At 59.9% G+C, this 12,250-nt stretch overlaps 2 protein-coding genes across 2 annotated transcripts; both read right to left on the reverse strand.

Annotated features, from left to right (window-relative positions):
* Window positions 1–1,002: 1,002 nt before the first annotated feature.
* Window positions 1,003–2,379, reverse strand: LSCM1_01094 (uncharacterized protein; the record flags this gene model as incomplete). Its single annotated transcript, XM_067318720.1, has 1 exon — window positions 1,003–2,379. One exon carries the CDS (start codon window positions 2,377–2,379, stop codon window positions 1,003–1,005), a length of 1,377 nt encoding a protein of 458 aa, XP_067174825.1.
* An 856-nt stretch (window positions 2,380–3,235) lies between these two features.
* LSCM1_01095 (uncharacterized protein) lies at window positions 3,236–10,192 on the reverse strand (the record flags this gene model as incomplete). The annotated part of the gene is made up of 1 exon (XM_067318721.1): window positions 3,236–10,192. The coding sequence occupies one exon, from the start codon at window positions 10,190–10,192 to the stop codon at window positions 3,236–3,238; it is 6,957 nt and encodes a 2,318-aa protein (XP_067174826.1).
* Window positions 10,193–12,250: the final 2,058 nt, after the last annotated feature.

Raw genomic sequence — 12,250 nt, forward strand, 5'->3', positions numbered from 1 at the left:
CGGAAAGGCGGGGAGACAAGAACAGCCGGAAGAAAAAAGGGGGAGAGGGGGGAATGAAGGGAAGACAAACGAAGACTGTGATTATTTCTCGTGTACTTCCCTTTATACGCGTGAAGTTGGAAACGAGGCTCGGAAATGGATGAGGTGGGAATGAGAGAGCGGGGCGGGGTCTTGTGTCGTAGAAATGCGGAACAGTGCTTCAACTACTGGCGAAATCGCGAGAGACGAGGGGGAGAGGGCGATGGGAGGAATGGCTATGGGGATCGAAGAGCATGCAAGAGGGATGCGGAGGAGTCGAGAGAGAACAAGGTGATGGAAGCGCGTCGCTCGGCGGCAAGGAGGGGAAAGGGGCGTGAGCGACAGAAGAAACGAATCGTTCGACAGAGTGCCACCTCATCGTCAAGACAAAGTAAGCGGAGAGGCGACGTAGAAAAAGGGTCGCGAGGTGAAACGGCACCAGCCGCCGCATCCCTCTCCCTCTCAACGGGCAGTTCTCCTCATGCTTACCATTTGTGTCTCGTATACTTTGATTCCACGGCGTGCAGGCAGGGCGCGACCACGAGTAATTTAAGGGGATTCTTCATCAGGAGCGCCCTTCTTTTGGTGCGGTGGCGATTCCGCGTTCCTCCTGCTCCTCGAACGATCCGCGTCGCCGTAGGCTTGACCGTCCTTCATCTTTCCGAAAAGGTACGATGCGGCGGGCAGTGGATGAGGTGTTAAGGTGGGCTACGCAGCCAAAGGACAGCACACATCGCTGCGCAGAGCGCAGATGCAAAAACGACGTCGGAAAGCCACGGCCTGTATTCAAGTCCGACTACGGTGGGAAGAACGGATGTCTCGGTGAAGCGCCCCCCCTCCCTCACAAATCGCTTCCCGCAACAGAGCCCCAACTGCTCCCCAAAGATTCAACACTCGAGCAGGAAAGGCGGTGCGGCGTCGAGCTTGACATCTCGAGTCCCCCATCCCATCATCCCACTTTGGTCGCACCTTGCCGTATCTCTCTCACGTCATCTGGCTAGCGTCGTTTCGGTTGATGGCAAGGTTGAGCCGTAGTCGCTCCTGCTCCGCTTGGATCTCTCGAATAAGGCGCTCGCGCTTTCTTCGCTGCCGCAAGCGCCGCAGATCAGCTCGGCACCGCCTTCGCTGCCGCCGCTCCTTCATGCCCCCTGTTGCTCGTGGCTTCCCTGGCACTGGCTGCGCTGCACTTGCCTCGCCGTTGCCCCTTGTGCTTCCCGGCTCCGATGACAACGCAGGTGGGGTACCTTTCATGAGATCGCCAATGGTTCGGCGCAAGCGCCGCCGCTTCGCCGCCTCCTTCTCCAGCCATGCCGCCGTCTCTTTAGGCCCAGCACCGGCTATCACCAGCACGAGTTGCCCCTTCTTCACCAGCATCTGTGCCTCTTGGCGTAGGTAGAAGCCAACGAGGCGCTCCGCTGTGTCCGCGTGCAAGGATTCGTTGAGCTTCGTCAGCTCATGCGCAACGTAGACGCGCCGGTGAGGCATCACCGCCGCAATGTCTTGCAGCACCATCAGCAGCCGGCGCGGAACTTCGTAGAAGACGCACGGAAATGTGGCAGAGGCGACGATACTGCGAAGAATGCGGAGTCGCGCCCCGTGCGACTTGGGTAGGACGTTTCCGAAAAAGAAAGAGCCGTCCTCAAATGTCGCAGGGGAGAGAGCCGCGTCGCTGTCGCCGTCCCGCTTGGAATTCTTAGTGGACTCGTAAGGAGAGGTCGTCAAGCCAGACACTGCCAACGCGCTCATCAGAGCTGATGCACCAGGCACAGCTGTCACACGAACACCGCTCTGCTGAATCTCTTGGACCAACTCCCCACCGACATCACCAATGCACGGGGTTCCGCTCGTAGTCACCAGCGCCATGCTGCGCCCGCCCTTTAGCAACTCCACCAGCTTCTCGCGTGAGGTGGTTCGATTTCCGCGGCTGTAGTGAATGAGACGGCCTTGGTTAGGAATTTGGACGAGGTCGAGGAGAGTCTTGGTTGCAGGGCGATCAGTTGTGATTATGTAGTCGACCCCACGCAGCACATCGAGGGCTCGTAGGGAGAAGTCTTTCAAGTTCCCGATCGGTACCGAGACGACGTGCAAAGCGGCCTTGTCAATGTTAGTCGGCTTCGTGAGGGGGTCGAGCGCGTCCTCGGGCGTGAGGCGCGCTTTTCTGTAGTGAAAGGTGCCGCTGAATCGACGAGAGGTGCCACTGAGCCTTCGAACAGGAGTGAAAAAGGCCGTGACTGAAGAGTTGACGGATGAGGCGTAAGGCGCGCCGGCGTGAGAATGTCGCGTTGCAGCGGAGCACCGTGCCGCAAAACACCGACGTAGGTTCGAAGGGGTCGAAGAGCGCAACCCAGACCAGCACAGCATCTTTGAGGCTGCGTGTGTGCGTATGTGTGTCGGTGTATGCTTGATGGAGGTGAGCGGGTCGGCCCACCCCCACCCTCAGGTTAGCGGTACTCTGATGAGGTAAGCGCATGGCATGGAGTCACGAAAGCACGAAGAGAAGAGGGGAGTGAAGGTGACCTGCTCAGCATGCATAGTGCGTCACCGCCCAGATGAAGCTGTCGAAGCAGCTGGAGGGAGGGAGGGAGGTGCAGCAGAAGACGAGCCACATACCCTTGACGGGTTGAGGAGCTGCCTCCGCTTTCCTGCAGCTTGAGGCGGCACCGTTGTGTTGTGCAGCAAGCCCTTTTTTTTCCGAGGATGGGAGAGCGTCCTCACCATCTAGCGAGCTTTGCGTCGTGGTGGACGTTTCCTTGCAGTGGTGTCTTCGTGTTAGGAGTGTCGTGATGAGGCGAAAGCGAAAGGCAGGTGTGTGTGTGTGAAGGGGGGGAGGTGGGTGCATACTTTACGGTTGCGAGGATGCGGTGTCGCTTTACGAGAAATCAAAAGATATGTTGGGAGTTAATGTGCTGCGTTTACAAGTTATGCACCCCAGATGAAGAGGGAAAACCGATCGAGTAGCTCAAAAGTGTTGGCAGCACGAAGTAGAAAAAGGGGGGTTGGGAGGTTGGTTGGGGGTAGACGGCAGTCTACAACTTACCATACGCGGCTCCTCCTTCTCTTGCCCTCTTCCCCTACTCAACCCTTCTCTCTTCCCCATCCCACTCACACACCATAACCCACACCAGCATACCGAACCGCGGAGAGCGGGTGCGTTCCGTTTTTTTTTCCCCGTTTACACGGGGAGGTTGAGGCGAGGAAACGCGCGATGCCCATTCACCTACTCCAGGAAGCGGTCATACACTGAGAAGCAGGCCGCCTTGGTGGCGGAACCGCTGAGGGCACCGCCCAAGATGTGCGCCGCGAGCTGTGATAGCACTGTCTTCTCCGCAAACATGTTTGCCGCTTCCTTCTGGAACAGGACATCGTCGTCATCGCTACCGGAGGCACCCTCGTCCTCACCATCGTCCTCCGCTGTCGCGGCCGCCATGACAGCTGACGCGCTTGTCGATGAGTCCGTCAGGGACATGAAAAACTGAAGTGCGTCGGTACCAGACAAGAGGCCAATGTCGTGCAGCCGGCGCAGCAGGCGCACAACCGCGAGCAGGCAGGACACTTGGTCTCGGGGCGCTGCGTGTGCGCCCCACATGCAGTGAGAGGAGATAGTCGCAGCTGCTTCGCGAATTTCGGACGCGTCATCCACAAGCAGCCGAAACAGAACGAAAAAGAGGGTGGCAGCACTTGCCGGGCATGTCGATGGCGCCGATGACGCTGCGACAACGACGCTGCCGCGCAAGAAGGACTGCGCTGTGCGCAATGCTGTAATGACCCCGAAGCGCGACTCCAACGGCTGCTCCGGCTCGCAGTAGTGTGACAAGAGATGCGCAACGGTAGGGGACACAGCGTGGGTACCAGAGACCAGCATGTCGTGCGTTGTGATGAAGTTGAGCGCCGCACTGCACGCATCCGAGTTATGCTGCAGCGTCGCCGTCGCGGAGTCGTCGCTCTCGGAAGACGGAGTAAGTAAAGCAACAAGCGCTGTGTATAGCTGCCCTGTGGCAAGAGAGGCAGTGGAGTCCGAGACCGTCGCGTTCGACGGGTCTGCGGCCGACGCGGAAGTCAGTTCTCCTGCGTCGAGGGCCGAGAGGCCAGATGGATGAGGTGTAGCAGCGATCGTGCCGGTCACTCTGTCCCTCAGCGTCATGATCATGGCAGCAAAATGCACGTGCGAGGCGAACTGCCCCCACGCAACGCACCCCATTGCCGCACCTGTCCACGGCAAGGCGCCTGCAGCACCGCCAAGCAGCTCCCTCAGCGACTGCAGCGCCAGCCGTGAAACATCGCAGTGAAGTTCTCGTGACAGCACGTGCAGCACCGCCGCCACGTCGGTCGGGGTGAGGAGATTGGCCGCCCCCGCATAGTACTGGAGCTGTGTCATGATCCACGAGATGAGGTTGTGCTCGCCCCGCCGGATGCTAAGTGAGGCGGCCTCCTTCACCAGCAATTCCGCTAACCGCTCCTGCTCCGCCCCAGTCCAATGCCCGATAGGGGCGGTGTCACGCTGCATCGCCAAAAACACAAGCGCAGCACTAACACCATCCATAACGCTGCCACGCTCCATCGTCACATACCGCGCGGCCACGTAAGCACTCATGGCCTCAATGCACATGCCACGCAGGGCGTTTTGCCGGTCTGGGCTTAGCCTGTGTCGTGGACCGTAAAAGACGATGTCTGCCAATAGAGCAAAGAGTGACGCCGCTACGGTGGCGCTCACAGCGCAGGCCTTGACAAGCCTTTTCCGACAAGAGAGAATGACTTCGCTAATGGCGTGAAGAACCTTCTCAGCGGTTGTCGCTGTGGCGTAGCTGCTGCGCTTCTGTCGGTAGTGGCGTCGCAGGGTGCCGACGTACTGAGCGTGGAACTGAAGCAGCTGCAGCACCGCACCATGACATGAATTCAAGCCTCCGCGAGCGACGCACTCACGTTGATCGAGAAGGCCAGTGCGCTTTGCGTAGTCTGTCGGAGTATGAGACAGCTGTAGCGGCTTAAGCGACAGGCCACGCCGCGTCCGCGCGATCGTCCTCTCGAGCGCGGAGAGCGGCACTAAACAGCACAGGGCCACTGCGCTAGCAGAGCGAACCATCAAACTGGGCGAGTTGGCGCACTGCATCACAGCCTCTGTCATCCGGGCCACGTCATCCGATTCGCCGTCGGTGACCTTGGTAATGAGGTGCGGCGGATCTGGCGAGAGCATCGACAGAAGCTGCAGGACCGGGAAAAGGGCGACGTTGACCTCGGCAGTGGATGCAGCACCGCCGTGCTCACCCTGCACTTCCTGGCATAACCGGTTGTCTCTCGTCAACTCCGCGTACGCGTAGGCGACGCCGCGCGGCATGCGCTTGGCAACGTCGTGCAGCGAGGTGTTCACGCCAGAGCCGCCCGTCGATGGGTGTTCACCGACAAAACGGTGGATGACGGCAGAGAAGAGCATAAGCGAGCTGTTGCGCGTGTACCAACTGGCGTCGTGGAAGCCCTCTGTGGCCAATGAGAACGCCTCCTCAATGTACGCAACAGTGCGGTCAGAAAACACTTTGTCCTCGAAGATGAACTTCATCACGTTAAGCGCGTTAGAGCGCTGACTACGCCGCACCGTCTCCGAAGCGGCCTCACCAAGCACTGCTTCAGAGCCACAGAGGGTCTGCGTAGCAGCGATGTCGCCGCGCGCGACGCACAGAAGTCGCCTCATGGCTGATGGAAAGAGGCAGTACGGCACTGCCGTGTCTTCCGCCTCCAGCACTGCCAGGATAGCGTGCGGAAGCCCTTGGCTGCGCCGCAACGCGCGAGCCACGTCTCCAGATGCAACGCCCTCGGGCCCCAACAAGTAGTCGAGAATCTCTCCAGGTAGCTGGTAGAAGAGCGCTTGGCGCGAGCGTACTAGCGCGGCAGCGAGGGCTTTGAGCGCCTCGCGGGCGCACCGCATCACGCCATTGTGCTTCGTGAGGAGTAGTGCATGCACCAGCTCGTAGGCGGCGGTGCGGACATCGGCGAACGGCATGGCGTGTACCGGCCGTACCTTCAAGAGGCGCGTGATGGAGCTCGCAGCGACGCGCATGCTGAGCCAGGTGTTGTTCACCACTCCTCGCATCACCGACTCCGCCTCGGGTCGACTAGGGTCGTAGACGTGGCCGCGGCAGTCCACGACCTCGTCCATCATCATCGACGCCGTAGCGCCGGTAGTCACTGTCTCCGTCCCCACCAGTGAGCTGCACGTGCGCAGGACAAGGGAGCTAAACTGCAAGAGGCTCGTGCACGCCAGTGTCAGCAGCGGCGACGGGGAGGCCGCGGCAGCTTGGCGCTCGGCAGCTGCCATGAGACTTAGCAACTCCGCACAAAGCGAGAGGGAGCCGTGGAGCGGATTTGCCTGAATGTAGGCGTATGCCTTCGTGCCACGCATCGAGCTCATGTCCATACACTTGCGCTCCACAGTCGCACGTTCTCGCTGCAACAGGCCACAGAGACGCTCTAGTTCCTCCAGCGGATCCGGCTTCGCGCCCCCCTGTGTCTCCTCTGGTAGGCTGTTGAAGATAAGAAACCGCCACACAGCACCCTCAGCGTTGCGGAACGTCTGCGCGCGGAGCAGATCTTGGTGAGCCTGCGCCACCAGTGAAGGCCCAGAGAGATGGCTAGCGCTCTCAGCGCCGCTAGTCGCCTTCTGCACCGCCGTTGGGGCCAACTCACTGAAGGTTAGCAGTAGTTCTCGAGCGCTCTCACGTGCCTGCGACCAGCCATCCGACAGCGAGGCAAGGAGGGATGGTACGACACAGAGTTGCAGCAGCGGCAGCACGTCGACACCGCACATCCGCTCGGTCGTGACGCCGCATTCCACAGCCTCCTTGGCCATGCGGGTGCGCAGCCCTTGCAAAAGAATGGAGTACCCCATCATGGCCGTCACCCGCCGCTCCACCGAGAGCCCGGCGCCCGCGTGCACCTTCGCGCCAATGTTCTCGGCAAAGATACGTGATAGGCGACTGCAATGGTCCATCACCGCTACCCGATATGCCGTTGTACCTAGCTCTAACTCAGAGTCGGAGCCACCGGCAGAAGCCGCCCCCAGTGCCGCTACGCCAGCGCCTTGGGCAGCCGCATCAGCGGCTCCTTGACGCTCACTCTTCTTCTGCTCACGCTCGGGCGCCGCCGAGGCGGCCGCCGACGCTCTACACTGAGGTTTGCTGGCACAGGTTTCCATGAGACGGCGCACCCACTTCTTCAGCATCTCTAGCAGTCCCTTGCGTGCGGTGCTGTCGCCGCCGAGGTGCGTGTTTAAGACGAGGTATTCCTCTACCCTGCGCATCTGCCACGGCTGCACGGCTTGAATCTTCTTCACACCGAGTACACAGAGACACAGGGCCGTGTTGCGCACATCATAGTTGAGGCTGCGACTACCTTCCTCGAGCACCCGCAGTACAGTGCTACCAGGGGCAAGGTACGGCATAATGTCCACGCCGACGCCGCGCGCGCGAGCAATCACCTCGACGACGCCTTGTTCAACCCGTTCGCGACCCGCCGCTTCCAGGGGGCACATCGATGAGGGCTGTTCCTCAGAGTCGCTGTCCAGGTGTTCGGTCACGGCGGCCAGTATGCTGTGCAGGCATGTCGGGTCTTGCTTCACCAAGGGTGCCACGAAGTGGGCGGTTATGTGCGAGATGTTGACTGCCTCGCTCACGTTAGAAGAAACGCCGACGTAGCCTTTCACTGCGATGGCACGTGCTAGGGGGACAATGATCCCGCATCGCATGATATGTGCCGCTGCTTCGCCCTCACAGCTGCAGCCGGCGATGGCAGAGTCTGGTGGTGCCTTGGCAATGCCTCGTGCCAAGTGCGCAAAGACGTCACCAGCTACGTTGCCTATCTTGTGATTGCTTGCCCCTGTCAGAAGGGTGCGGGAGAAAGCGGAAACGGCATCTGCCGCGGAGGAAGGGCAGCCATAGTGACGCTGCAGCACCGCGACGAAGTCGCCAAGAGGCATCATGGAGAGCAGCCCAAGAAGTGCGTGGTACTTGCCACGGCGCTCTGCCTGGGTGTGCAGGATCTGAGTGAGCGTCACTGAGGTGTCAGCGCTGCGGTCGAGCTGCTCGCCAGTTGCATGTGAGGCGCTGCCGCGAAGCACCGCGTGTATCGCCAAAATCTCCCCGTATGTGCTGTAGAGGGCGCCGGACATCTGCTGTGTGCCGTCATCCCAGAGCGCCATGATGAGCTGAGTCGCGTAGGAGAGCGCGTGCTGCAACTTCGGTGGCGAGGTGCAGAGAGAGGAGAGGTGGCAGTGAAGCGCTGCTGCCTCGCACGCCTTCCATGCAGTAGACGCTGACTGAGGCGGCGAGCAAGCCAGTTTCGTGGGACCTTCGGGGCCTCCGTCCTTCGTCATCTGCGCGAGCACCTCGGCGGCGCTTCTCAGAACCGAGCTCACGTGGCGCACGATGCTGTCCACCGTCTGAATAGCCATGAATCGTGCCTCCGGCTCTTGCACGGCGTTGCAGTACTGCTGGGCCGCCTGCAAAATAATGTCATAGGCCACGACAATCCCATGAGAGATGCCGTTCGGCCCTACTGTCACCGCACTCGCCGACAGAGAGGTCCAAGGAAGAGGCGTCAGAAGGAGGCCCAGCGACATCCAATCCCCGCGTATCGGTACCGACATGTGGGCCAGAATGCCCTTGAAGAGCGCAAAACAGCCGTTGGCTGTAAAGTGGGAGAAAACATCGTGCAGAGCCGTGGCTCCAGCGCCACCATCAGCCTCCGCGGACTCTCGCGGGTTCGCTGCTGACACGATACGCAGAGCCACGTCTGCCTGCGCAAAGAGGCGGGCGAGTGACAACGCAGCAGGCTTCTTACTCGGTTGCACGTCAGGGGTGCCGTTGAGGGCCGCGTCCGCGCTGAGAAGCCCGGCAGCACGACCTGCACACTGGGAGACGTTGTCGCGCAGCGCGGCGCACACGAAGGCCAGCAACCATGCGTCGCATGTGCGAACCGTCAATATCGACGCCACGAGCAGACCCACCGCGTTCAACACATCCTTCGGAAAAAGGGGCGAGTAGAGCAAGACGATGGTAGGCTGCAGCAGACGCGCCAGCTCTCGGCGCACATGGTGGCCAGCAGCGTCAGATGCCACCTCAAGCGCCAGCGAGTCTATGTACTTGTGGATGTACGCGGCGACAACGCGGACGCAGAAGCGAATGTGCTCGAGATCCTCGCCAAAGACAGCACCTGCGCCGGCGTCATTCTGTAAGGGTGGCAGCGGTGCCGCCGCCGTCAAAACGTCGTCGTGGGTCACATTCTCATTGGTAACATTTTGCGCCGCATCGCTGCTGAGACGCAACGGCGCGCCTGTGCCGTCGCTCGCACTCGTAGCGGTGTTCGCCTGGGGACGACTGTGGCGAGTTGCGTTAATGACGACCCACTGGAAGCTGTCCGCGAGCATGGGCAGGGCCTTAAGAAACGTGTCCTTGAAAATGCCAGGCATCATAGGCATTAGTGTAGTACTTATTCCATCGATCGTGTTCAAGAAATTTAGCACCCGATCGCGTTCAGCGCTGTAGTCGCCACCGCCCGGTGCGGCAGTGATGATGCAACCCTGGTCCCTCAACTTGCAGGAGAAGTAAACCGCAGCGGAAGCCTCGAAGTCGTCTTTACCGATAGCAGGGCCCGCAGCACGCCTCATGGCTGTAGCGACATCTGCCTCCGAAGATTTGGCGCAGCGCAGGACGCGTGCAACGTACATTTCACGCACAGCCGCCTCCGCGGCGGCGTCGGGTGACGGCAGAAGTGTCCGCAGCAGAGTCATGAGCGCTCGGTGCAGATAGCGCACGCGGCAGTCGAGGAGCATCGGCAGCACCGCCTCTAGTGCTAGATTGCGGCCCCACGAGTAGAGCTCGCCAGTCGACTCAGTGAGAATGGCCGCCACCTCAGACTTGAGGATCTCCCGTATCGCGCCCGTTATTTTCGAAATGGCGTGCAGCTGCTGCTCCGGGGTAAGAGAGAGCTGAACGAGCTCCTGCAGCGCAGTGTTCGTCACGCGCACTAGCTTGGCCGCAAGCGATGAAGACGGCGCTGCAGCCAGAAGAGCTCGCACCACCTGCTCCAGAGCTTTTTGTAGATCCTTCGGCACATCAGAGGTGCTTTGAAGGTCAGGGCGACGCTGGCGACGCCGCATAAGCGCCACCCTTGCTGCCTCATCTGCCATGATGCGTGTCAAAAGGTAGGAGGAAAAAAAAGGAAAAGGGGCGGAGAAAATGTTGCGCTGTGAAGACGGGCGATGGTGGACCGTTGAGCGCTCCGCGGAGCTCGGCAGCGCCTCTCCTGATGTCGACGTTGCGCTTGTAGACTGCAACCCCTTCAAACGCGTTCGCGCCCGCCTGAGTCGTGCTTTCTTCACTGCGCTCTTTAGTGCCCTCACAGAGGTAACGGTCCTTTCGACTGTTAAAGCTATTTCAGTTCAGAGGGGCGGGGCACTTGCACACCTGCTGCTTACTCTTTTGGCTGCTTCTTTGCTCGCCCGCGTGTTCGGATCGCGTTATAGACACAGAAGAGCGAGAGCTTGAGAGCGTTGAGCAGGGCGCTTCGTGAAAGAGCGCATGCATCGGTAAGCGCAGCACAATGAAAAGTTGCGCTCGTCAGTTCAGCGGCGGCGGTAGCAGCAGGAAAAGCCAGCACGATGCAGAGAGCGAGAAGGGCACGGTAGGCAGGCACGCCAACACGGAGGGGAGGAAGGAGAGACGAAAAGGAGAGGAGATGTCGAAGGATGGGTAAGCCGGAGCGCAACAAACGCATGTGTGTGTGTGGTGGGGGGACGAGAGGAGACGGGGGGGAAGAGCCTCCATGCACACCAGCCTTCTTTTCCAGCTGCGAAGCGCACAGTCGAGAAAACAAAAAAGGCGCTGGTACCTCCGGGACACCGAGGGTCGCTACCATCCGGCCACCTCAGCACGCTAACTCACCGCTACCCGTGGAGCAGATCAGCTGCAGCCAGCAGCCACCGGATAGAACTTACTCGCATGCGAGATGGCTGTCTTCTGTGGATGTGAGAGGATCTTCTGCGAGCCCCCGAAGATTTCGCTCTTAGACCAACGTCACAAGCCCCCGTTGTAGTCCTCTTGTCGTCACACTCCAAACGTTTTGGTGTTCCACATATATATATATATGTACGTATATATATATGTGCGTCGGGGAATGGGACGAATGACCACTTCTTACTTACGCTGCCACGGTGAAGGTTTCGTGGGAAAGAGCTGACGCGTGTGGCGGCCGATGGAAGCGATTTCGAGCAACGGCAGCCAGCAGCGTCGGTATGCGCTTGTGTGTACGCGGGTGCGGACACCTCAGCACGCATCTAAAAAGATACACAGCAACGGCGAGAAAAAAAAGAGCCCACCATCGTCAAGAGCGGGTGCCGCGTATGCATCTTTGAGTGAAGAAGAGGTGGAAAAGGTCCCCGACATCCAACATGAAGGTCCGTTTGCCCACGTGTCTGCTGCACCGCATGGCAGCCGTCATGCCCCGTGACCTCCGGACCTCCCCCTCCCCTTTTTTCACGCTCGGCCGGGCGATGGGTGCAGTAGTGTGACGAGTCGACGCGAACATCACCCGAACGTACAGCCGACTCTGTCGCGTAAGCAGCAACGTCGAGGATCGGTTTGTTCGCTTTAGCAGGTGTGCAGGGGAAGCCAAAACCCATGAAGATCAGCGGACTGCTCCTCGTAAAGGCTGCCTCACGTGCAGCACGCAGACAAAAAAAAGACGGAAACACTCCACTCACCACCCCAGACTTCCCTCTTCCTCCCCCACTCTTCTTCCTGCGCCTTGCCACCTCTAGGAGAGGGGAGGGGTACCTCCGTATCACGTGCACCATTCCAAACATCACGTTCACTCGCACACACGCGCGAACGAGGACGCCCATGCATTCAAGCGCACCTCGGTATTGTCACGAAGCGCGCAAAGAGAGAGGGGAAGTGATGAGCCCCGCTCGGCACGACCGGAACGAAAGAGAGAAGCGGCGCCATATGTTGCGCGGAAGCCCTGTATAACTGCGTCGTCGCTCAAACTGCTTTGCTTTCCGCTTTTTTTTTTGCGTTTCAACGCATGTGCCCCACCCTGCACAAAGCACCTCTGTCATTTCAACGAAGAGCACAGAGAACCACAAAGCGCGACGAGAACACAGGGACGGCTCAACGAGCAGAAAGGGAAGCTGCGACAACGATAGAGAGGGGGGGGGCAGAGAAATGCGCGATTGGGAGGGGAGTGG

This window comes from Leishmania martiniquensis, chromosome 35, assembly GCF_017916325.1.
Source record: "Leishmania martiniquensis isolate LSCM1 chromosome 35, whole genome shotgun sequence".
NCBI lineage: Eukaryota > Euglenozoa > Kinetoplastea > Trypanosomatida > Trypanosomatidae > Leishmania > Leishmania martiniquensis.